General features: G+C 36.6%; 1 protein-coding gene across 3 annotated transcripts; it reads left to right on the forward strand.

Annotated features, from left to right (window-relative positions):
- The first annotated feature begins 685 nt into the window (after window positions 1–685).
- On the forward strand, window positions 686–26,694 carry LOC131154065 (leucine--tRNA ligase, chloroplastic/mitochondrial). 3 transcript variants are annotated; one of them, XM_058106563.1, is made up of 20 exons: window positions 686–1,223; window positions 1,717–1,861; window positions 1,943–1,999; window positions 3,686–3,805; window positions 3,902–4,006; window positions 4,146–4,369; window positions 4,498–4,564; window positions 4,644–4,798; window positions 5,010–5,274; window positions 5,420–5,614; window positions 6,273–6,352; window positions 7,628–7,690; window positions 7,897–7,978; window positions 8,476–8,553; window positions 8,626–8,727; window positions 8,834–9,006; window positions 9,445–9,622; window positions 10,661–10,738; window positions 21,990–22,121; window positions 26,172–26,694. In XM_058106563.1, the coding sequence occupies exons 1-20, from the start codon at window positions 859–861 to the stop codon at window positions 26,412–26,414; spliced, it is 2,907 nt and encodes a 968-aa protein (XP_057962546.1). In that variant the 5' UTR covers window positions 686–858; the 3' UTR covers window positions 26,415–26,694. The 3 variants fall into 3 exon arrangements, with proteins under 3 accessions (XP_057962546.1, XP_057962548.1, XP_057962547.1); XM_058106565.1 differs by lacking the exon at window positions 26,172–26,694 and adding an exon at window positions 24,890–25,033; XM_058106564.1 differs by lacking the exon at window positions 21,990–22,121 and having other exon boundaries at window positions 718–1,223.
- Window positions 26,695–27,167: the final 473 nt, after the last annotated feature.

Consider the following 27,167-nt stretch of genomic DNA (forward strand, 5'->3'; position numbering starts at 1 on the left):
GGTGAGTGAGATATTTGAAACCTCAAGAAAAGTTAACGTAATATCTGTCTTTTTAGCAAATAGTGTCTTTCCCCCTGTTTTTTTATTCACAAGATCAAGCAAAAGCCAAAATTAGGAATGGATTGGATTGGTTCTTGTGTGAGTTACCGTTATTTTCTTTGAAAAAATAAATTAGTTGGAAGAGCATAAGTGAGCTTAAAAATTTGTAAAAATATATCCAAAATCAATTTAAATTGTTTTTAGCTCTAACTCATCCAACTTGGGAACAACTTTGACAAATTCAATTAATTGAGCTGAGCCTCTAATGACTTGAAATATGTAGATTAGGGTGGAAACAATTTTTTTAAACAATTTTAATTTTACAAATAATTTTTGATTCTATGCCTCTCTCTCTCTCTCTCTCTCTCTCTCTCTCTCCTTTATTTTTGTATTTTTAAACTTTTAATTATTATATTTAAATTAAATTTGATCAAATAAATTGCACATTAAACTTATAAATAGTGTGTATATAAAAAATTAATTCATTATTTCATTCTAACCACTTTCGAAATAATTATTTATGAACAATTTTTGTGGGTTGGGCGGTACTTCAATCCCATTTTTGTTTTTGCTATGGTTGTTATTTTATTTTTATTATTATTATTATTATTATTAATAGTTTTTTATATATATTTTTTGTGTGTGGGGGTAAATTTCACTTTCTTCCTCAACCGGCAAAACGTTGTGGTCTGCACCTTATCTCTTGCAGATTCATCTTCAATCCTTGGCCACTTCACACTCCTCGCTCCAACTCACTTCGACCTCCATACGAATCATCATCATCTTCTTCTTCTTCTTCTTCTTCCTCCATACAGCAAAATGAAAGCTTATGCACCGACTCAATCGCACATTCAAATGCTGCCACCTGCTCCGTTTTGCCGCCCCACACCGGTGCTCCCTTCCCGGAAGTTCATCACCATCCGCAAGACTTCATTTTGCCTCCGAATCTCAAGACGCCGTACTCACTGCGTTAGCTGTGGGAGGAGCACCATTGCTGGGGAATTGAACCAATTGGAGGAGAAGAAGCAGAAGCCGGAGGGGAGGAAAGCTTACCCTTTTCACGAAATTGAGCCCCGGTGGCAGCGGTACTGGGAAAAGAATCGCACTTTTCGAACCCCCGATGATGATGAAATGGATACCTCGAAGCCGAAGTTCTACGTTCTCGACATGTTCCCTTATCCTAGGTCTCTCTCTCTCTCTCTCTCTCTCTCTCCCCTTTGGTTGTGCCTTTTAAAACGCAGTGTTGATGAACTTATGTTACGCATTTTTGTTGATAATTCCAGCTTAGATTGCGGTTGTGTTAATCTGATACTCTGATTTTTAGAGTTTAATCCTAAGTTAGTCACTGAACTTTTTATGTTAAATTTTATTATTTTTAACGTGATTCCTGTACATTTTGAAGCTGATACAATTATTGGATTGAATTAGAATGATTTAGAATGTATCTGAACTGTAAGTTTGTAAGGACTTAAAACATACAGTGACCATGTTAGAAAGAAAAAAAAAAAACTTTACATGATTGCCGTAGTACGTTTTGAAAAATTCAGTGAGCAAATGAGCATTTTACTCCTGTTTTTATGTCTGGTTATAGATATAGTGTATTCAGTGTGCTGTTTGCTTGTGCTATTTGTTTATTTTTGGAAATTGGTTCGTGTTTTGTTTGATCTATTGCTGCAGTGGATCTGGGTTACATGTCGGCCACCCTCTTGGATATACTGCCACAGACATTCTTGCTAGGTTCAAACGGATGCGTGGATATAATGTGTTGCACCCAATGGGATGGGATGCATTTGGATTGCCAGCGGAGCAATATGCCATTGAGGTTCTTTGCTGCTATTGTTTGTAAATTGTTTGTCACTGTAAAAATTCCCATTTATTAATTGTTTGCCTCATGATTCTTTAGACAGGAACACACCCAAAGATCACAACACTGAGGAACATTGAACGCTTTCGCTGTCAGGTACATGCTATATGTACCATTCTCATTTTTTTCTCCTTCTTGATGTCTTATTCTGTAAATTTTGTTGAAGAATGTGCATGGCTATTGTCTAAATGCCAAAATTCGCTGTTTTGATCTGCTTCTATCTTGTTATGGTTATTGACTTTCTTGTTTTCACGATGAGTGCTAAAAGTTAATTTTATTGCCAGGGTACTGAAAAGTTAACTCTTATGCCAGCTTACTGAACTTAAAATTGAAGCAGAACTTCAAAACTTTACATTTCTACATGCCACTTCAGTTGGGCTTCCCTATGAATTTTTTTAACAGTGAAGTCCAACCCAATGTGGAAGCTGAATCTTGATATGTTGTTGAGTAGTATTGGGTAATTAAGGACTGGATAGCAATACTGCAAAATATTTGATGCTGAAGAGTCTGTTTCTAGGAAGATGTATGGGTCTGGGAGACTTTGTTGATGCTGAAGGTTGGTTGTCTTTTTAAGTTTTCTTCTCTTCATTATGCTCCTCTTAGTTCTTTCACTTCTTCTGAGGGGGGTCCTTCTTGGGATTTCCATTTTTTCAGTAATTTCAATGATAGAGAGGTCGTTCGTTGAGCTCGCTACTTCCTTGTTGGACCAGCACAGTCATTCTTCTAGTGAGGATGAGAGAGTGTGGGAGGGGGATTCCTCAGGCATATTTACTTCTGAACCTTTTCTATCTTATCTTTTGAAAACCCATAGCCCTAATCCCTTTCCTTGAAACCGCTTACTTTGGAGGGCAATTTCAAGGAAGATTCGGGCTCTTGTCTAGACGTTGATCCTGGAAAGTATCAATGCGCATGATATCCTTTAGACTAGAAGACCCTATATGGCTGTTAGTCCAATATGTGCTTCATGTGTTGGGAAAATAATATGTCAATTGTCCATCTCTTTTTTGCATTGCAAATTGGCATCGCAGCTTTGGAATGTCCTTTTCTCTTTGACTGGGGAAGTGTGGGTGGCTCTGGGAAAGGTGAAAGACTTTATTCTGGTTGATTTCAGGGGTTTGGAACGAATAGAATGGCAGAGCTCTATGGTGTGCGGCTGTTTTTTCCATCTTTTGGACTGTTTGGATTGAAATGAAAGCTAGGATTTTCAGAAGTCGATATACCTGCTCACGGCTTTTGTGGGATAGGGTGACTTTCCTAGCCTCCTTGTGGGTGCACCTTTTGCGTTTTTTTAAGAGTCCTCTGCTGTCTGACCTTACTGGAGGTTGGAAGGCAGGCTCTTGTGATGGAGTTTTAGATTGTATTTTGTTTTGTCCATCTTTGGTATTTTCCGTTCTGTTTTTTGGTTTTTTTTCAGCTTTTCTAGTTTGTTGAGGACTTCTTGTCCTCCAATCATGTACTCCATTTCTCAGGTTTAACATATTTGCCTTCTTTTTCTATCAAATAAAAAAATAATGCAAAATATTTAATAATATAATGAGTTTCAACCCATTTTCCTGTTTTAAAAGGCATTGTAAATGCCTCCAATCAATGGCTGAATGTGGTGTAAAGCAATCTTGTTTGTGGGCTTCAATATTAACTTTGCTCTTTCTGACACCAGTTTCCCATCCCATTTGATTGGCAATTTGGCTTAGCAATATTTTCCATGTTTACTTGTTGGTCTTTAGTTTTGGTCATAATAATCTGGTCATTTCTCAAAGCATTGACATCTTATTTCTCCTGCAGCTCAAATCATTAGGTTTCTCTTATGACTGGGATCGGGAAATTTCTACGGTAGAACCAGAATATTATAAATGGACACAGTGGATCTTTATTCAGCTTCTGAAGAGAGGACTGGCATATCAGGTTCAGTAGTATTATTTGATTGTTCTAGCCTGAATGATATATTTCTTTTATATCCCCCTAAATACAGATCTGTTAGTCTGCCAAATGTGTATTTAGGCCGAAGTGCCGGTAAATTGGTGCCCTGCTCTTGGAACTGTCTTGGCAAATGAGGAGGTAGTGAATGGTGTTAGTGAGCGTGGGGGTCATCCGGTTATTAGAAAGGTGCTCTAATTTTATTCTCTTTTAGTACTTGAGAAAGGCTTTCTATGTCCTTCCCTAAGCCAAGATTAACTTCTTTTTCCTTATTTTCATTTTGAGTGGTTTTTTAATTTTTACAGTGTCATTGTTTATTACCAAGCAGCCAATGCGGCAATGGATGCTCAAGATCACTGCATATGCAGATCGTCTTCTTGAAGATTTAGATGACCTTGAATGGCCTGAAAGTGTGAAGGAAATGCAAAGGAACTGGATAGGGAGGTCAGAAGGGGCTGAGATGGAATTTTCTGTTCTTGATTTTGATGGGCAGGAAAAAGACATAAAGATTACTGTTTATACAACCAGGCCTGATACCATTTTTGGAGCAACGTATTTACCTTGCTCTTTGCTGCGCTTTGCATTTTGATAAATTTCATGCACTTCACGTATCTTTACAGAAAGCACTTGCGTATGATTATGGCTGGGTTAAGTCATTTTTTCTTGTTATTTCTATGCAGCTATATTGCAGTGGCACCCGAGCATTTCTTGTTGACATCATTAGTATCCACTGCCCAAAGCAAATTTGTACGTCAATTGTTTACTCATTTTATTCTGTTTCAAAGATCCATAACCATAATGTAAAGATGACTAATTTTGAGAACAGGTGGAGGAATACAAAGAGATGGCATCAAGAAAAAGTGACCTTGAGAGGACTGAGCTGCAGAAGGAAAAGACTGGGGTCTTTAGTGGCTGTTATGCAAGAAATCCAGCCAATGGGGAGGCTATCCCAATATGGGTAGCAGATTATGTGTTGGGGAGGTGTGTTTGACTTCATTCTCAGTTTCTCTGGGTCCTCTCTCGCTCTCTCTCTCTCTCTCTCTCTCTCTCACACACACACACACATACACACACACACATTCAATTTTTATTTGAATTATGTAGGACTATGTCCGCAGGTCCACACATATCTATGACTACCAGGAGTTTTTCTATTATGACTTGAGCAAATAAATTTTTTGAATTTGTGTAGTTACGGCTCAGGAGCAATAATGGCTGTACCTGCACATGACACTCGTGATCATGAGTTTGCTTTGAAATATGATATTCAAGTTTGTTGGGTTGTGAACCCAAATGATGAAGGCTGCTGTAATCTTGAAAAAGCATATTCAGGTGAAGGCACAATTATAAATTCATCAAGTTCTACTTCAGGTCTTGACATTAATGGTTTGTCTAGCAAAGAAGCTGCTTCCAAAGTCATTGAGTGGGCTGAGAAAACTAGAAATGGGAAGAAAAAGGTGCTTCTCTCTCTCTCTCTCTCTCTCTCTCTCTCCTCTTTTCTGAAGCTTCTTGTTTTTGTGGTGTCAGGTGGGTTTGAGAGTTTTTACTAGTTTCTATAGATACTATGCAATTTATGTTCTCTCAGACTTTGCCATTCTATAGGTGAACTATAAGTTGAGGGACTGGCTTTTTGCACGGCAACGTTATTGGGGGGAGCCTATCCCAGTAATTTTCTTAGAGGACACGGGTGAGAGTGTTCTCGTTCCTGAAACTGACCTGCCCCTTATCCTTCCTGAATTGGATGATTTCACTCCCACTGGGACTGGAGAACCACCACTGTCAAAAGCGGTGTCTTGGGTATGCATTGCTCTTTTCCTTTGTTAAGTTTCATCTGCTCCTTACTGTAGACTGCTGCATTTTACATTTGGGAACTTGAAATTTATGGTGCATATGTATGTATATATGACTTACGAAAAGAAAATACTAATCTATTTATTTCTCTGATATCAATACTGATGCATTGATATATACAACTGGAACAGTTAGGCAAAACTACCCACCTGCATGCTAATCTGTTTGATTGCTGAGAAGAGACAATGACAAATAAAACCTGGAGTCATGTAACATACTGATGTTGGAACAGCTAGCTTCTGTGAATGAGAGAATATTTTCTTCTAATCTTTCTTTCCTTTTCTTTTCCTGGAACTTCTCAGCAATCAAGTGTGGCATGATGGAAAATGATTATCATGGACAAGAGCTTGTGCAAATTCCTGCCTGAGCAGTTGTCTTGCTTTATGACCTTCCATATATTGTATATGTAGAACTTTGGGAATATGTCTTTCTGTTTTATCTTTTGACTGCTAGTCCTTCACTGCAAAACCTCAAGGAAGCATTTTGGATTTTGTATGAATCTGTGTTCCAGCTTTGATTTTACTTTCTGATGGGTTTGAATTAAGTACTATTTTTTCTCATTGCATTATATTTATATACCAACACTTCTATGACTGACTTCCAGGTCAAAACCACAGATCTTTTGTCTGGAAAAACTGCTAGACGAGAAACAAGCACCATGCCACAATGGGCTGGTTCCTGCTGGTAATGTGTTTGTTTCAAGTGCCCTTTATTCATTTAAGTGAGCATCTCAATACCCTAGACATGGTATTGAGAACACTTGCCTAGCCAGGCCTGGTCATCAATTTGATCTTCCTTCCCTCTCTTGCCCAAGAAGGCCAAGTCTAAAAAATGGGCATATATGAAAACATACAAATAATGAAATATATAAATGCTTTTTAACGCTAAGTCTCACAATGTGACTCAAGGCCAATTGCTGGATGCGAAAGGCCCACAAAAGACCCTAGTAGGTTTGGTAAGAAAAAAAAAAGACAAGGGGGAGGATGTGTTCTAACTTATAGATATGCAACCCCCTAACACCCTACAAAAGGAAATAACACCCCAAATAGTTTAACAAATATTTTAAAAGGTTTGAATTTAACACCTTAAATAGTTTAAAAGGTTTAAATTATGCATTTGTATGTCTTATATTTATATATACTTACCCAGTTACCCTATGTTTGGAGAGGTCTTAGATTTGAAGTTATATTGGATTTGGATAAGATGCAATATAAAATTGTATTGAAATTTGTCCAAATCCAACCAAGTCCAAATCTAAGGTCCAAAATCCATGCTCCCAAATGTAGCATGGATGATATGTTATGTTATTTATATATTATATGGCAACATATAAAGGAGCAACCAAGTAGTATAGATGAGAAACGTTAAGATGGATGAGCTATATAACTTTATAACTTAAAGTAAGGAGTGATTGCTGGCAACTTAGGTGTAACACCTATAATGGAAGAGTGATCAAGATGGTTTGGGCACTTGCAAATTGCAATGCAATGATCTAGTGAGCAACAATATGTTAGAAGCGACAAGAGAGTATGGCGTGGACCTAGAAAGGTTGCAAAGATTTGATATCACTTCAACTTTTTGAGGATATTGTCTCAAATAGTGTGGGATGACATAAGAAGGATTCATGCATCCATTCCACCTGATGGGATTTAAGGCTTGGTAGTGGTTGTTGTATAAGGCCTGCAAAGCTATCCATGTTAAGTCACCACTTCACATAAAAACTTAAACTATTTGATAGTTGGCCAACAATGTGTACTAGATCTTTACATTTATGTTCAGGCAAACCCAATTCTTTGGCTGGGACAGTCTGGTCCAGCAGGCTCAGATATGGTTGTCCACTTGTCCCACTTTTCTTAAATAAATTACTTGAAGGACCATTATGCTTATATGCATGTAGTAGATATAGAGTGCCAAGCTGTTTCTATGGGATTTGAGTGTATTTGCATTACTCTTTTCCAGGTACTATTTGAGATTTATGGACCCAAAAAATGACAGAGCGCTGGTTGATAAGGCTAAAGAAATGTAAGTGCAGATGCTAGCACCTAATTCTCTATTCTTCTAGATTATTTTTACTTGTAACATGTGATTTCAGTTTTATAAAAAAGGCCGAACCCAGTGCACAAGGCTCCCACTTTGAGTGGGGTCTGGGAGAGGTGGATGTCGGCAAGCCTTACTTGGAAAAATTTTGCTTTGACTGTTCAGTCACTTTTAGCATCTTGAATTTTCAGGTATTGGAGCCCAGTTGATGTGTATGTTGGTGGTGCTGAACATGCTGTCCTTCACTTACTCTATTCTAGGTTCTGGCACAAGGTTTGTGATTTTAATCTCCATTGTCTTGAGATTCAAGACCTATCTGTTGCTAATAATCCATTATTCTTTTTTCAGCAATAATTGCAGAATTATTTTCCTTTATCATCATCATCATCGTAAGATTCATAACTATCATCATCAGCATCATTTGTATTATCTGGAAGGAACACTAGCCCATCAGAAAGATACTTGGGAATGTCATAAAGTTGGCTTGTATGTACCAAGTCTTAGTTGTTACTAGCACAGAGCTAGATTGAACCTCATGGAAAGTTGGGTTAACATTCCTCGGCCATGACAGGGTTGAAGCCCAGTTGGTTGTACTTCTTAGAAAGCCTCAATGGGGCTGAACAGCACCTAAGGCTGACTTCTAGTATAAGCTATTAAAACACAGAATTAAGCAGCGATATTCATTTTCTCTAACTGAATTGATTTGCATATTCTGAGCTACTTAAATTCCATAATTGTTCAAACAATTTGATTTGATTCTTTGTTTTTAGGTTCTCTATGATATTGGTATTGTGTCCACCAAAGAGCCCTTCAAATGCGTGATAAACCAGGGGATTATTCTTGGAGAAGTAAGTGAAGTTACTTGTCTGCTGCAAAATAATGGTCTGCTATTGCAAGTTCCTAATGTTCCTAAGTGGCAGGCTCAATATATGGCATGCAGAGACCTAGATGGGAACTTTATATCTGCTGATACTGTCCCTATTTTGGGTGAGCATCATCAAGAAGTAATACCTGAGGAAAACGTATGTTATTTTGCACTGCAATATAATTTCTTTTTCCATATGTCCATTTTCATTACTAAAGGCATTATTTCTGGCATTGTGTGTCATTGCAATTTCTACAATGTAGGTCATGAAATCTGGCGATTCTTTTGTTCTAAAAGACAACCCTAACATACGTTTGATTGCTCGGGCTCACAAAATGAGTAAGAGTAGGGGAAATGTTGTCAATCCTGATTGCATTGTTTCTGAGTATGGTGCAGATTCTCTTCGCTTATATGAAATGTTCATGGGTCCACTTAGGTAACTTACTCTATTTTTTTAAATTGATAATCGCAATACATTCTGCTTAACTTTCACTTTTGAGTTTTCCTTCATTTGAGCATGTAGAGGGTAGAACTAACAAATATATGCTCTTTCCTTCCTTAATATTGCCATTCAACAATTTACTGAAAAGGTCAACACTCTGTGTAAAGCCTTAGCACTCCCCCACACTTTCAGCTTGATTACACGTGGAGAGTTCAACAAAAAATTGATCAACACCCATTATAGAGAATAAAATAATTTTTTGAAAACCATACAATGACTCTGGGCAACAAGGCTTCAACCAGCTAGCAACCATGGTCCTGATACCATGTTAGGTCACCACTTACCAGTCCACCTAACTACTTAGGCTATTAGGTTATGTTCAACACTTTATATCAAGCCTTAACAATTTCTGTTATCATCTTGCACTTCCAGAGACCCAAAACCATGGAATACTAGTGGAATTGAAGGTGTCCATCGATTTTTGGCAAGAATCTGGAGATTGATTGTTGGCTTACCTTTACCTAATGGTACCTTCAAGGGTGGAACAGTGGCAATCGATGCAGAACCTACTTTGGAACAGCTTCGGGCTGTCCATAAATGCATTGATAAGGTGATACTGCAAATTTGTGCAAACCTCTCTCTCTCTCTCTCTCTCTCTCACTTGTGGATTTTGATTTTTGCTGTCTTCTTTCTCCTTTGAGGGATTGTCTATATACATGCTGTCTCATTGCAATAATTCTTTTATGCTATTTTCCTACTATGTTTTGTGATTTGAGTTTCTAGGAAATGAAAGGAATTTTGAAAACTCTATTCTTCTGATAAACTCTTTTTTCATGGTGTGGAATACTAACATTTATGCTGGGGGAGTTTGGTATTGGTCGTGTGTAGTTATGATTCCAATATAGATTTGTTCAACCATAATTTCATAGGATATTGGATTCAGGCATGTTTACTGCAGTTTTTAGGAGAAAATGGCATCTACATAATTTTTCTTCTATAAAAAAGAGATGAAGATAAACTAGAAAATATGATTATTTTCGCCTACCATGTTAATGTTCTAATTTGTATTGATAATGCGTGTTTATTTTCTTTATCCCTGAAAAGGCTACATAGTGTTTGCTATCTCTGAAATCTGACAGGCACCTGACCTAGCAAGCATCCATGGAAAGATATTGGACATGAATTTAAATTTTGTGATGTGTGTTATATATTTAGACCTGTGGCCATTTAATTTTGGGGGTGGGGGGGCATGTTGCATTGGTATCAGTAGGAGTATCATGGACATTGCTATGATGTTTATCTATCAAATTCAAAACCTTTGAATTTGTGGTTGGTAAGCCTGTAGGTTGCAGTGTTTTTTTTTGAAAAACACTCTTAGCTTAAGTTGTAAAATTGAATGAATTTCATTATATATAAGTATGAGCAGAAACTCAGATGACTTCTTGATTTTAAGTCACTCTTTCATAAGCTTTGTGTCTGTTAGCACAGTGCATACTTTGTCTGTATGAGAGAACTGTTGCAGTTTGATACATTTGAATCAAGTGATAACCATTCACTAATTTGGAAGTGCCTATGCAGCATAGATAATGACGTTTTTTATATTTTCAATATAATGAACCTTATAATTCATGTGTTGTTTTGTCTGTAGGTAACAGAGGAAATTGAAGGGACACGATTCAACACTGGAATTTCTGCAATGATGGAGTTCATTAATGCAGCTTATAAGGTTTGTCTTTATACTTGGTACTTGATCTTGGTGGCTAGGTGTTTGTGGAAGGGATATGGAAGTTGCTTTTGCATTTTTAATGAAATCCTGTGACAATTTTTGTAATTACTATGGGTCTTTTGGAATATAGGAGATTGAATTTTTTAAATTAACTGAAGTTGCAAGACTTCCTGGATTGGAATTGGAATATAGGATGCTTAATTATTTCAACAATCTAAACAGTCAGATGAAGGGAGCTGGGTAGTGTTTCTTAAAAGAGTAGTAGCCAGGGAGGGTGCGCCCGCGAGCGCGGGGGGGGGGGGGGGGGGAGAGTGGGGTATTAATAAAGAATCAAAAGTTTGATGATTTCCTAGCTTATTCCAGATCACTAGACTTATCCCAGAGGTTTGTAATAATCTTTTACAATAGAAAAAAAATTCAAAAATTCCAATTATTTCCAAAATTTTAAAAAAGTGGTTATCTTCTGCCATCGAATAATAAATACATTGTGCCCATTAAAAGGATTTCCAAGCAAAGCAATCAAAAATACAAATGTTATATCCATAAAATGGAAAAGGAAGCTATCAACAAAATTTATGATACCATTTTTAATGGAAATAATACTCCTTTTCCATAAAAAAAAAAAAAAAAAAGCATTTGGAGCTACTTCTCTTTAAAAACTTGGGAACAAGGTTCCACCCATTCATTCACTATATTGTCCATGCACTAGAGGACGAGCCTTGATTCATTGGTAAGGGTGTTACATCTAAACTCTTAAAAAGTGGAAACATTTAGGTAGCACTATGCACATCTTGCCCTCCCCAAACCCTGAGGGAGCCTTGTGAACTGGGTGTTAAATTTTTCTTTGGGTGTGGGTCAATGGGATCCAAAAAACAGCTAAGAAGTTATGCCCAAATATTCTCCGTAGTTTCCTCCTGAAGTGCTCCTGCCAAGCAAGAAGTTTGTGCTTCAAATTCTTCACACATTGCTGCAAATGCCAAATCCCAAAGACCCCTGATTTATGGAAACTGAGGTTAAATATGGTTTTCTTTATTGTTTTAAATTTAGTTATGATATGTTGAAAAGCCACTTGATTAGCGCCATCTCAAATATATAAAAAAAGGGAAAAAATTATGGCAATAAGTTAATAACTACTAGCATGGTCTCTAGACCTTGCAAGGCTGTGATTCATTTGCCTGTCAATGAAATAAAACAAAATTTCTATTGGTTTGAACTTTGAAACAACGATAGCACGTATCTGGCATGTGATATACCCCTGTGGTGGATAGCAATATTTTTGTTGCAAAGTGAATTCAAGTCTTTAGGATCTGGTTGGTATCATTTATGTTTCTGTTTTGATGTTATGTGAAGAAACAGGTAATCAGTTATAACAACACATTTGTTTTTACTGCTAGGTTTTCTTTTTTTGTTTTTTGTTTTTTTTTTAATAGCAAAAGAAGAATTTCATTAATAGGTTAAGAATGTACGGCCAGGAGAATAAGACATCTCCTTAGCAAAGTCTGGGAAAATCCAGATAGAAAAAACATAGAAAAAAAATTGGAAAACTAAAAAGAGCAAATAAAACCAACCCAAACTGACAATCCAACACATACTGCCAATTGCTGAATATCAGAAAAGCTCACCCACTAAAAATTCTTCTGCCCCACACACCAGAAAGAAGCCAAAGAATGCATCCTTTTCCAAACCAGCAGATGCGACACCTTCATCCCTGAGAAAATACACGCATCGTGTTCCATCCACAACCCCCAAAATACTGCAAAGAAAGCTCATTTCCATAGTGATGCCTTTCCTTTTTCCTGCCAAAACCAACAAAAGAAACTGCCAAAAAGTCCTCTACTGCCTCTGAACTCACCCAAAATTTGCCTAAAAAGCCAGATAACTTATTGCATACCCTCCAAGCATAATGACAATGTATAAAAAGATGCAGTGTGGATTCTGAACAATTAAAACAAAGAACACAGATGTTCGGATATGGAGCCTTCAACAGTCTCCTGACCTGCAGCAAGTTATTGGTATTAATTCTATCAAGCGTAACCAAACAAACAAAACCCTTGATTTTGAAGGGGACGTTGGCCTTCCAAATGGATCTATAGAGAGGAAAAGATGAATTATAGTAAAAAAATCACAAAAATATTTTCTATAAAGAGGATCCAAAAACCAAGACCAACTACCCTCCTGTGAAACATAAGTTATTCAACAAGACTAGCAAAGAGGATAGCTCTACCAACTCCTTAGCATTCAACAACCGATGAAAATGAAAATTGCAAGAAGGTGGAGGACCACCTGGATCAACAACAAAAGATGAACTAGAATCATCCTGCCCTGAGGTCAAGCGAAAGAGGCATGGAAAAGAGGTAGACAAAACTGCATTCCCCAACCAAAGATCTTTCCAAAAGCGGATATTACTTTCCCTTCCCACCAGGGATTTGATATGGGGAATGAAGAAGGGGATAACTTTGAGTGAGATCTTTCCATGGACTTTTTGAAGAGCTTCTAAATCTCAAATTAGTAGCCTACCCATTCTCATCTAATCCATACTTCTAACAGCCTTATGCCACAAGGAAGAATCCTCTAGTAGAAACTGCCAAAGCCAATTATTCAGAAGAGCTGTGTTTCTGGACACCAGGTTTCCAATACCCAAACCACCCTCCCATTTAGACCTACCTAGCACTTCCCAACTTACCAAATGATCTCTAAAGCCCCCTACTCCTTACCGCAAGACCCTCGTTATCTTCTCAATCGTGCTAGAGACCTCCACTAGAATCTTAAAAATAGGAAGAAAGTATAAAGGGATACTAGAAAGACAAGCCTGGAAGAGTTTAATTCTACAAACAAGAGAAAAAAGGGCACCTATCCAACTGTCTCTTCTCTTAAAAACCTTTTGCACAGCAGGATCCCAAAAATTGATAGATCTAGGGTTGTAACTTATACCAAAAAGGAACCCTTAGATAGGACAACAACATTCAACCCAAAACACTACAACCCACCTCTACAGACAACTTCCTGACAATCTTGTTAGGCATATTGATAGCAGCGATATTGCTCTTCCGCATCTTAATCCTAAGCCCAAAACCTTCTCGAAAATGTTGAGACCCAAAATTTTTAAAAAGGAGGGTTGATGATCCTCTAAAAAGAAGATAGTATCATCAGCCAACTGAAGGTGTGAGACATTGACTCCCTCTCGCCCCACCTCTAACCCTTTAACTAAACCTCTATCCACAGCCTATCCACCATCCTACTCAAAATATTAACCACTAAAACAAACAAAAACAAGGAAAAAGGGTCACCTTGCCTAATCCCTCTTGTAGCCTTAAATCAAGATTTAGACTTGCCATGCACCGAAGCCGAGTAGCTCACATTATGAAAACAACCTCTAATCCAACACCGTCATCTCTCACTAAATCCCTTTCTCACAAAAATCTTATCCAAAAAATTCCAAATCACTCTATCATAAGCTTTCTCAAAATCCAACTTAAAAAATGAGTCCCTTCTTTTTCCTTCTAATATCCTCAACAACCTCATTGGCAACCAAAATGGCATCCACAATTTGCTTGCCCCCTACAAACGCACTCTGAGCCTTACAAATAATCCTATCAAGCACTGCACTTAACTTGTTAGTTTAAACTTTAGCTAGTTATTTTATTTTATTTATTTTTATTCACTCTAGTTTTTTTTTTTTTGTCAAACAAAAACTGGAAATCAAATTATATATACATATAAAAGTATATATAAATTTATATTGTTGTTGTCTGTTGCTATAGTATTTGAATGTTTAAATTGAATTTTGTGAATTAAATCATTCATTCTATACAAAATTTTTAATTAAAATAAAATGCCCATGTGAGCTTAAAATATTATTGAAATAAAAATATTCATAAAATTTCTATTTTTTTTTTATAAAATATTCAAAAAAATAGTTTTAACCATTTTTTCAATTGTAATGCACTAGGATTGTTCTTAGAGCCCTAAAAGGTGAGTTTAAAAATCAAATAAATTAAATAAAATTACTATAATTAATATATATTTTAATTGTAATTTTTCTAATTTATATTCTTTTGCATTTTTATTAGTTTAGTCATATTTTCTAATTGTTATTTGATTCAAGGACAAAGATGAACATGAGTTTAATTCAGTTTCTAATTTGTTTTAATTTTAGAAATTTTAACCCGACATGTTTTGAATTTTTAGTATGTTTCTAGTTTTGTTTTGATATTCATTTTCATAACTTTTAACACGAATACCACACAGCCTATTTTGCTGGTTTTCTGTTGTTATTTTTCTAAAAACTAAGAATCAAATTGTCCATGTGAATTTAAAATATAATTAAAATAAAAAATATCCATAAAATTTCAAAAAATTTGGAAATAATAATGAAACGAATACATATATATTTTTTAAAATCATGCTTCAAATTGAAATTACAATAGGACTATTCTTGGAGCACTAAAAGTGATATAATAATTATCATGCTTTAAAAAATGAACAATTGACCAACCTGATGAAGACAATGGGTCAGTTGGATGGTCAAAGAAGTCATATTAGGATAATATACGTAGACACACACATGTATGTGTGTATATGTATTGCAAAGAGGGTTTTATGACAATGATGATGATGATTATAAAATAATAGTTAGAGATTTAATTCAATTAAGTTTGCTTTAAGGAGCATGGATTTCATGTCTTTGATTTGGATGAAACTGTGTGCAAGTTTGTATAACATTTTATTCAAATCCATTCCAAACATGGAATAAAGGTAGTTGGTTAATTCATTAAATATTATATAAGAGCCCGGGATAATTCATAAAAGATTGTGTGTATCGAGATAGGTGCAGTATTTGTACAACAATATATATTAAGTTTGTTTAATTTTTTATGCAAACTATTGTAATATGTGGCTCATATGTTGAGTGAGATGCATGTACGAAGAGAAAACGTGGTAGAAAACAACAGATGTTGGTTTGTAGGAGCAAATTGTCGACGGTTTCCCTAAAATTGTTGACGATTTTGCCAGGTGCAAAGAAACAGTTGACTGTTTTTGTTGCCGTTACATCGACTATTTGGTCTCGGCTTCAAGCCGTCGATGGTTTGGTTCGGTCACTCAGCGTTGGTTTTTAAATTTTGAATTGGGAAGTTGGATAGGTTGGGTTTCAGAGGGAAAATCTTTGGGAAAGTTATATATACATGTTGTATGATGTAACTAGTGTCTTTGGACACGAGATAGTGAAAAATTCATTGTCATTTGCTCCAGTGGATATAGGCATTGCCGAACCACATAATTCTTTATGCCATTGTTTTATTGCTTTCATTATAATTTGTGTGAATGTGTGTTTTATATATTTCACTGTGAAGTGCTGCATTGTGAGATTGTTTATTTCCATTGTGCATTGATTTGCATAACAAATTGGTATCAAAGCATTGGTGTAATGGCTTCTAGAATTTTTTTTTTTTGCAAAGTTTGATGTTGTTAAGTTCTATGAAACGAAAAACTTCAGACTATGGCAGAGAAGGGTTAAAGATCTATTAGTGCAATAAGGTATAGTGAAGGCATCATACAGAGGTCAACCGAAAGGCATGGATGAAACAAGTTGGAAGGAATTGGAAGCGAAGGCTATGCGACTATCAGAGTATCAAGCTTTGTCCGGTAGATGACGTGTTGTATCACGTCATGGATGAGGAATCTCCTGCGGTTGTTTGGTAGAAACTTGAAAGCCGGCATTTGTCTAAGTCTCTAACGAACAAATTGTATCTTAAACAGAAGTTGTATTGGCTTAAGATGGCGAAGAGTTCGGATTTGAACAAGCACATGAATGTATTCAATCAAATAATCAATGATTTAAAGCGGGTTGATGTGAAGTTCGAGGAAGAAGACAAGGTGTTGATGCTATTGAGTTCCCTACGAGCGTCTCATACGTATGAAAATCTGGTTACGACTAATATGGGACAAAGAAATTTTGAATTTGGAAAAGGTAACAAGCGCTCTGTTGGGTTTTCATCAAAGAAAGGAGGCTAGCGATGAGATTTTACAAGGTGAAGGACTTGTGGTAAAGGGTAATCAGGAACATGAGAGAAGCAAGTTCCGTAACGGATTGAGTAGTAATAAGTATTGGTCGTAGTCCAAGAAGAAGAAGGGCATTAGATGTTTTAAGGGTGGGAAAAAGGGGCACATAAAACCAGAGTGTCCGAAAAGGAATTAGGGGAATGCAAAAAATCAAGAGAGTTCTTCAAAATCGGCGAATGTAGTTCAAGGAGACTTGGATAGTGGTGATGGTGATATGATTTCTGTTTCACCGAGGTCAGATCGCTTTATGGATTCTTGGATCCTAGATTTGGCATGCTCTTATCACATGACACCAAATGAAGAATAGTTCAGTACTTATAGGTTAGTTAATTCTGGTCCTGTTTTGATGGGAAATGATGCTTCATGCAAAATAGTTGGAATAGGAAATGTCAGAATTAAAATGCATGATGGTGTTGTAAGAAAATTATGTGATGTAAGACACATACCAGGTCTATGGAAGAATTTAATTTCATTAGGCACTTTGGATTGTAACAGGTTTAGTTACAAATTTGAAAGTGGGGTAATGAAGGTGTGTAAAGACGTTCTAATGGTGATGAAGGGACAGAAGTTAGCAAGAAATATCTATGCATTGCTGGTTACTATAGTTCTAGGTGGAGCTGCAGCTATAGGTTCTGAGTTAGATGATAATGTTTTGTGACATATGCCGTTAGGGCATATGGGTGAGCATGGGATGAAGGAACTTCATAAGAGGAATCTTTTGAAGGGTATTAAAACATGCATGCTGAATTTCTACAAATATTGTGTTGTTGGGAAACAGAATAGGGTGCAGTTCAAAACAACCACTTATATAAGAAGGAAGGTATTCTTGTCTACATTCATTCGGATGTTTGGGGGCAGGTGAGAGTAGCATCACGCGGTGGACATATATATTCGTGAGTTTTATCGATGATTACTCACGAAAGGTGTTGGTGTACTTCATGCGGCACAAGTCAGAGATGTTTGCCAGACATAAATTGTGGAAAGCTGAGGTGGAAAACCAGATTGGGAGGAGAATTAAATGCCTCAGGTCAGACAATGGAATCGAGTACGCTGATTTGAGATTCATGGAGTTTTGTGAGCAGCATGACATAAGGAGACATTTCACTGTTTGCCAGACACAACAAAAAAATGGTGTGGCAGAAAGGATGAACCGAACTCTGGTCAAGAGAGCTCGGTGTCTCAAGTTGAATGCAGAGCTAGTAAAGAACTTTTGGGCCGAGGCAGTGGGTATGACATGTTTCTTGGTTAACCGATCGCCAAGGGCATCACTAGAATAGAAAGTTGCAGAGGAGGTATGGATAAGTAATGCAGTAGACTACTCCGGTTTGAGAGTATTTGGTTGTCCAATCTATGTGCACATTTCTAGTGATAAGAGATCAAAACTTGATGCAAAGTCTAGACGCTACATTTTTTGGGGGTATCAGAAAGGTGTGAAAGGGTTCAAGCTGTGGGATCCAATGGCAAACAAGGTGGTGATCAGTAGAGATGTGGTTTTTGATGAGAAAGTCATGGTGAAGCTTACTCAGGATGAAGATGAAGAGAAATAGGTTCCAGAAAATTGGAGCATAAATGAGCATGTTGTGCAGTTGGAGTTAGAGACTTAGTGCAATGATGATGGTGTTCAGAATGCAGGGAGTTCGAGCTTAGAAAACCAGTAGGATGATAGTATCGCTATACACAGGCCCGAACGCACTATCAGGCCACCGGCCAGGCATGGATTTGATGATCTGGTGTCTTATGCTCTCTCATTACCAATTGCAACGATCCAACTACTTTTCAAGAGGCGGTGCACAATTAGGAGAAAAGTAGATGATTGAGTGATATGGTGGAGGAAATGAAGTCATTGCATAAGAACCAAACGTGGGATTTGCTGGAGCTTCTAGAAGGGAAGACGGCAATAGGTTACAAGTGGGTGTATAGGAAGAAGGAAGCAGTGTTGGGATTGGTGGCGCATTATGATATGAAATTGGAGCAAATGGACGTAAAAATAACGTTTCTCCATAGTGATTTGGAGGAGCAAATTTATATGGTACGGCTAGAAGGGTTTAGTCAACCTGGACAAGCATTTGATTTGTAAACTGAAAAAGTCACTTTATGGGCTGAAATAGTGTTTGAGGCAATAATACAAGCGTTTTGATTCCTATATGATCCAGATAGGCTACATGAGGTGTGAATATGATTGCTGCGTGTATGTGAAGAGTCTTGAGGATGGTTCTCTCATTTTCCTATTGCTTTATGTTGATGACATGTTAATTGCTACGAAAGATATGACTGAGGTAAATCAGTTGAAGATTCTATTGAATAAAGAATTTGACATGAAAGATTTGGGTGCAGCCAAGAAAATTCTTGGGATGGAGATTCGCAGGGATAGAGTTGCAGAGAGATTGTGGTTATGTCAGCGCAGTTGTGTGGAGAAGGTGTTGGAGAGGTTTAATGTGGCTAATGCAAAACCAGTAAGTACACCATTAGTGAATCATTTTAAATTGTTTACCACTCAGTACCAAAGGACGAATAATGATATCTGTGACATGTCAAAGGTCCCCTATGCTAGTGCAGTGGGATGTTTAATGTATGCTATGGTATGTATAAAGTCGGACCTGGCACAAGCTTTCATTGTGGTAAGTAAGTTTCTTTCAAATATGGGTAGACAACATTAGGATTCCGTCAAGTGGATTTTCAGATACTTGTGGGATACTTCTCACAATGACATCATGTTTGGCAAGCAATAGAGTGATCTGTCAGTTGTAGGATATGTTGATGTAGATTATGCAGGGGATCTGGATGATAGGAGGTTTACAAGAAGGTATGTGTTCACCCTTGTGGGAGGACCTATTTGTTGGAGGTTCGTGGTACAATCTCTGGTTACGTTATCAATAACTGAGTCGGAGTATATGATAGTCGCTAAAGTTGCTAAGAAAGCATTGTGGCTTATAGGTTAGTCAAGGAGTTGGGTATATAGAAAGGTGGAGTTCAGCTGTGTTGTGACAGTCAAAGTGCCATCTATTTGGCGAAAACCCAAATGTATCATTCAAGAACCAAACATATAGATGTGAGGTTCCACAGAATCCGGGAGTTGGTTACTTTAGGTGAGCTTGTACTTGAGAAAGTTCACACTTTTGAGAACGCAACATATATTTTGACCAAGCCGGTTACCATGGATAAGTTTAAGCATTGCTTGGACTTGTTGAATGTCTCCAGTTGCTAGACGACTGGTGGTCCCAACCTATTGTCCCAGGTGGAGTAGTGGGTTTATGCATTCAGTTTTCTCCTTAGGGGTGTATATTCGCCAAGGTGGAGATTGTTGTAATATGTGGCTCATATGTTGAGTGGGATGCATGTATAAAGAGAAAACATGGTAGAAAACAATGGATGTTGGTGTGTAGGAGCAAACCGTCAACGGTTTTGCTAGGTGCAGAGAAACAGTTGATTGTTTTTGGTGCTGTTCATTGAATGCTTGTTCTCGGTTTCAAACCGTCGACAGTTTGGCTCGGTAACTTAGCGTTGGTTTTCAAATTTTGAATTGGAAAGTTGGATAGGTTGGGTTTTGGAGGGAAGACCTTTGGGAAAGTTATATATACATGTTGTATGATGTAATTCAATGTCTCTGGACACAAGATAGTGAAAAATTCATAGCTGTTTGCTCTCGTGGAGGTAGGCATTGCCGAACCATGTAATTCTTCGTGTCATTGTTTTATTTCTTTGATTATAATCTGCGTGATTGTGTTTTCTGTATATTTCACTGTTAAGTGCTACATTGTGAGATTGTTTGTTTCTGCTACAAATTGATTTGCACAACACAAACAATGCTTGCTTTGTGGTAAGCTTCCTCTCCCTTCCTCAGGTCATTGGTTCAGATCTCACTGGTGTCAATTATAAGAGGTTGGGTCAACTTTAGTTCGCCAGATCTGGCCATTTTAGACTGTCTCGCCCGAGTCCAGCTGAATTGACACTAGTTTGTGATATTTTTGGTTCTATGTCATTATAGAGCAGTTGGACTGGTTGGTGTGATGCGGGTTTCAAAACCATGATAATTATAATTAATTTTTATTTTTACTATAATATTTTCTAATTTATATTCTTTTGCATTTTTATTATTTGAAATCGGATTTTTGAATTGTCATTTGATTCAAGGACAAAAGAGACCAGTCCAATTGGTTTTTAATTTGTTTTAAGTTTGGAAGTATTAAATAGGTTGCTAGTTTTTAGCTTTTAGTTTCTGTTTTGGATTTTGTTTTGATTTACAGTTTTTGTTTCATTTCCATAATTTATTATGGTGTACATATTGGGTTTATATTTGTATGAATATTTTTCCTGTGTTTTGGAGCATGAAGTTCCAGTGAATAAATTTAGAATTGTGTCAATTTGGACAAAATGTGATTACCAAATTGTATTAAATTTAGTCTAATTACACATCCAAATTCATGGCTCGAATTTGGAAATAATATCAAATCCCATAAAGTTATAATATCAAACCCCTAAAAATTTAAAACATCTCATAATTGTGAAATCTTTAAAGCATAAAGATCCTAGATAATCTACTAGGTTATTATCTTATAAGATCCTGTTATAAAAGTGCTGCTGGAATAGGCAAAATCTTGAAAAATAATAAACTGCAAGATTGCCCAAAAATCTTAAAAAATGTCAAACATTTCAAACGTAGGCCTTGAAGTTTTGAAGCTCATATTGCATCATCTAGTGTGTACTTTTACTGAAATTCTCATATGTAAAAGAAAAGAAAAAACACCCAGTTGTGATCATGCTTTTAATATTTTCTTCCCTCTTCCTATTTTGCCCAAGGTGTACTCATTTTGGATTTTGGTTCTTGATTGTGATTTCTTCCACCAGTTTTGCCACTTCATGTTTTCTTTCATCTGTAAGTCTATAATAGGAAGTTAGCTCTTCCTGATAAATCAGGTCATTGTCCATTTGCTTAAAAAAACTTGGGCTTTTATCCTGACTTTCTTGGGGAAAAAATGAACGGACAGGAAACATCCATCATGTTCCAGTCAATTGTTGGTTTTGCTGTTTTTGCTGTTATAAGATGCACTGTATTTTACTTGTTGATATCTTTGGAAGGCTTGACAGAAAGTTTTGTTTTTCATATTTGTGTTTTCATGTCCACATATAGTTCAATTTTGTGGAGTTGTTAAGAAATTATCTAATCCATATTTTGCATTAACATCTTTTCTAGTGGGATACCCATCCAAAGTCAATCATTGAAGCATTCGTTTTACTGCTTTCACCATATGCTCCTCACATGGCTGAGGAGCTTTGGTTTCGGCTGGGTCACTCAAATTCATTGGCATATGAACCTTTCCCTGAGGTATTAATTTGTTTTATTTTTTGATGGGGTGTACATGTTGCTTATCTTTCTCAGTGTGCTCAATTGCCTATGTGTATATGATTTTTTAATTTTCATTAAATCAAAACATTTGATGCATGTACCCCATGATTGTAAAAATTGTTATCCAGATGGTTGGATTGTATGATCCTACCATCTTACTTGCCAATCCTATATAGAATCACACATATTGATAGAACTGGAGTAGGATTATAATTCGTAGTACCCTGCAACATAATATACTTTTAAGTTTTTACCAAATTATTTTTACCATAGGCTTGTTTTTTGTCTAGTATAACTTGTACAAGAAATGCACAAGTTGAGAAGTGATTTGATTTATCTAGTATCAAAACTATGGACTCAAAATTTTGATTTTAGATAGATGTTCATAAAGTGGTTCTAACTTCAAACATCAATACCTAGGTTGAGGATATAAACAGATATGTAGTACACTGGTGCACTTGATGATAATAAAGATGATGGTGACGATGATTTTAATGATGGCTTGATGAAGTCGATCATGATGATCTTGGTGATACTAATGAACCAAATAGTGGGTTGAATATTAACACAAATGGTTAGTTTGGCTTTTGTTATCTGTTTCCTTACATATGCACACACACAAGAGGTTTCTACTGCACGTCGCGAGCACTTGGTTTTCCTGGATGCTCCAACCATTGGAGACCACTGAATTAATTTTGTTGAGCTGACACATACCCACACCCAGTCCTTCATTGTTGCTGATCTTGGACCACTGAATCAATTTTTCCAATCAATGGAGACAGTTGGAAAGTACCCTTTGTAAATGATTGGTTGCAGATGAGAGAAATAATGGAGGTGATGGGGGTCTTGGCCATTCACTGGAATCACTATTAGGAGGGACCAGCAACCGCCTCCATGCCATTGCTTCCTCGTTCATCAATGCTGGAAATGATGGAGTTTCATCTTGTGTCTTATTGATGCTGGAAAGAATGGGCTACAACTCTCTGTCTTAATGTTATTGACACCAGAAGCTATGGGTTGTTGATTGGCTGGAAACGAGTTCAGGGGCCTCTTGGCTGTTTGACGGAATCAATGTGGGGACCACCTCCATGCCACCTCCTCCACCCCCATCAATGCCGGAAATGATGGTGTTCATCTCTGCCTTTCTCATCAGCACTGGAGGCAGCATGTTCCAGATTGACCGGAATTGATGGATTTTAGGGGAGGCTCACAGTTGTTCTCTAGAATCAATGGTAGCAGAGGCGGGGCGTCTTGTGCAGCCTCTTTGTGTCTCTGTTATTTTGGGGATCTTAAAGAGAGAGGAAAGGCAATCCAAGATCCTTGATGGCAAAGGGCTGGGTGTGGGGGTTATGGCCTTATGGGTCTGCTCCATGGTTTTAAATAACAGCCACGACCACCCTTTTTTGGGTTACCAATACCATCATACCGTGAAATCAGTGGGAAGAAAAATCACGGCTGTAGTGGCCGTTACGGACTGCAACCGTTACGTAAAGGTCGCTACAGCCATTACGTAACCGCTGCAGGACTGTTACGCCAAAAAAATTATTTTATTTTTTATGTGGTGAGAGGGCGAAAAGATTATAATGAGGATGACAATGATACAAAATTTACTATTTCTTTAAACACTCACAAGAGATGCATTAGTTAACAATTTGAAAATACTAACTTGTTAGGAAAATATTTTATTTTGATAAAATTAGTAATTTGATATTTATGTTTTATATTTTTCAATTTCAACCCTCTTTCTTTTCTAGTTATTTTACATTTGTATTATTCATATATCGTATGTATCTAATAGATTAATGGAGTGTATAATGTATTTTGCTTTATTAATTAATTTAGCACACATAAGAATTCATCATAGATAAGAATTAAGAACAATGAGAAGTATAAATACGCGCACATGTATTTTTTTTGTTAATTGTGGTTTAAAACAAATGTAAACTTGTTGCTTTTACTAAATAACTTAGTTAGTCGAACTAAAGGATTCAAAATACACTAAAACTCTTCTAAGAAGGGCTAAAAGCTTAAAACATGCAAGTACGCTAATATGCACAAGGTTGTGTTTGCTTCAAAAATATTTTACACTTGCTTCTCATCATGTAACATCCGCTATTCCCGCTTCCCATTACAACTGTTACCGTTACGTTACACTACCTACTACCGCGATTTAAAACCATGGTCTGCTTTAAGAAATTGATACGATGATATCTAGGGTGTATTCAAGTCGAGCCAAGTCGACAGAGTCCATATTAGCACAAAAATGTTGAGCTTGAAACTTGGCTTGAACTTAAACGATCACAAAATTGTTGAACTCAAGCTCAAGTCAGCTGCAAGTTCTTAAAACTCGAACTCAACTTGATTAAGATCAATTTGATTATAAATGTTAAAATAATATAATGTAATAAATTACAAAAGCTCGATTAGGCTCGTGAGTTTTATTACAAAACCCAACTCCTTAAGCTACTCAAGTAGCTCAAGCTTGACTTGAACGAGTCAAGTCGAGCTGCAGGGTGAGTCAAGCCTAAGTAGCTTGCTTGTAGGCTTGTCTTGTACACCCCTCTTATAATTGGAGCTTGCGGGAAAAGTGTGTGCACCCTGCCCGCAGCTAAAACTTCTTGTGTGTATAAATAATATTGTATTACATGTTCATGTTGTATGATTGTTTATTGACTAATTTGTGCGAAAAAAAAATATTTTTTTCCTTTTTTCTCCTATTGATATTTATTCCTTTTCAAAATAAGCAGGTTTGATTTCGGAATGCAACAATCTGAACATGTGATCTCATTGTTACAGAAGGGCTCTACCACTCAAGCCACTTGTTATTTTCCTAGTCTTGAACACATTCTAGATTAATTTTATGAAAAAATAAATAAATTTATTTATATCTATTTTATATTATTAGTAGAATATTACAATCCTCAAATCTGATCTTCCTAACCCTACTGGCGGTCCCATGTAGGAGCCTGATTTTAACAACACGAAATATATAGAAGGGGCATGATCACTGGGTACTTAAGTGTCCCAAGGATGAACGGAGTGCCATTATTGAAAAAAGAAGAAAAGAAATTCGAGTGCCATAGTTGGCATGCGGGTGTTACACATTTGAACCCCCCTCCCCCTTCTACAAGGGAACTCTTCCATTTTGTTATTCTGTGCATACCCTCATTTTCTTAAATAGCTGTCTGAAGCCTGCTAATAGATGAAGGTTTGTGATCAGACAGCCAGAAGCCATTAGATCATGCTGTTGGTCAATGAATTAATTAGGAAGAGCTTGGCACAGATCACACACATTCTTTGGTTTGTGCTTGGGAGCAGTGAATTATTGTTGTTGTGTACTTGAACAACGGAAGCCTCTCTCAGGAAAGTTTTGCTACAATAGTTTATCACCAGTGTCCATGGGCACATGTCCATCTGTCCATTCTTTTAGAATGATAAAGCTAGCAGGAAATGCAAGGAGACAGATAAAAACTTAATTCTTAAATAATATTTAATTATCTTAATAGCGTATATATTTTTTAAAAATAAAAATATGATTGTTTAAAAATAGTATTCAGGCATCATTGAATTTTCATAAGATGTTGATAGTATGATCCTTCCCATTTTTGGGCTCATCATTAATTGATGCAAGTTTTTTTTTTTATATTTGAAATCAATGCAAGTTACTAGTTTGCTTAATTTGGACAATATATCTATTTTAAAATATAAGAAATCTCTTAAATTTTGATAATAATACAACCTATCCTCTTAAGATTTTTTTGGACCCTTCAAATTTGCTGTTTGACATGTGTCTAGAAAAAAAAAAAAAAAAAAAGGGGAGAGAAAAGAAATGAGCTTGACACACTTGAGAAGTGTCTTAAAGCACGCTGGTACTTCACAGTGTTGAAGGAATGGAGTTACTATCGGCATAATTCTGAGAAAAGGAATTGGGTTGGTTTACTTTTTTCCTACTCCATAACTGGTAATGTCCATATGAAGTAGGTTTTGTGGTAATTGATCCTCATCTTACTACAGAAGTACTTGTTGCAGGCAAACCCTGCTTACCTGAAAGATTCCATGGTGGTCCTACCAGTTCAGATCAATGGCAAGATGAGGGGGACCGTACAGGTTGAAGAAGCATGGACAGAGGCAGATGCTTTTAAGTTAGCTTCTCTTGATGCAAAACTCTCTAAGTACTTGGTTGGTAAAACTATCAGAAAAAGAATTTATGTTCCTGGCAAGATTTTGAACATTATCTTGGACCCCCAAAATGTCAAGGTCGGTTCTCGGTGACTCCTTCGACACCCTTTCAGATGGTGCTCTGTATCCTTTTCAAGTTCGAGCACACTGAAGCGAGTCTACAATGTATTGCTTCATTAGACATCTGCAGTGCTATAATGTGGATAGGGAGACGGCAAAGTTGATGAGGAGCTTTAGCTTGGATGCTTCCGCGTGTTGTAGAAGTGTGATCTATGAACTTCTGTACAGAATAATTCAGAAATGCAATTTATGTTTATATTTTAGACATCAAAATTTTGACATTTTGAATAATTCAGAGCTTCATTGTCTGCCAGATTTGGGATTGATTGATATTTCTCTCTTAGATTATTTATGGCTTTGATGAGTTTATTTTGAACTTCCATGCAACTAAAGGGTTACCGTATGATTGTAGATTTATCCGATTTTAAGTTCAACTCAATAATTTATTTTGTTTTTGGATCTCTATTTGTTCAATATTAATAATTCAAATTGATATTCAATTTGAATAGGCGAGTGTATTTGATTGACAACTTCAATGTAATCTGCTAAATCTACCTGGGAAAAATTTTTATGTTCTTCCCAAAGGTCAGTAAATAATTAATAAAAGGTCAATAAAGTGTCGGAATTAGGAGGGACTGGGTTGAGGAATGTGTGGCAATTATGATGAATAATACAGAAAAACAAAGAGATAAGAAAGTAAAGAAAGTATACGGATTTAACATTAACATGGTTTGGAAGTATGTTTACATTCATAGGAGCGAGCGGTGATTTAATTTTCCTATCCTT

This window comes from Malania oleifera, chromosome 4 (genome assembly GCF_029873635.1).
Source record: "Malania oleifera isolate guangnan ecotype guangnan chromosome 4, ASM2987363v1, whole genome shotgun sequence".
NCBI lineage: Eukaryota > Viridiplantae > Streptophyta > Magnoliopsida > Santalales > Ximeniaceae > Malania > Malania oleifera.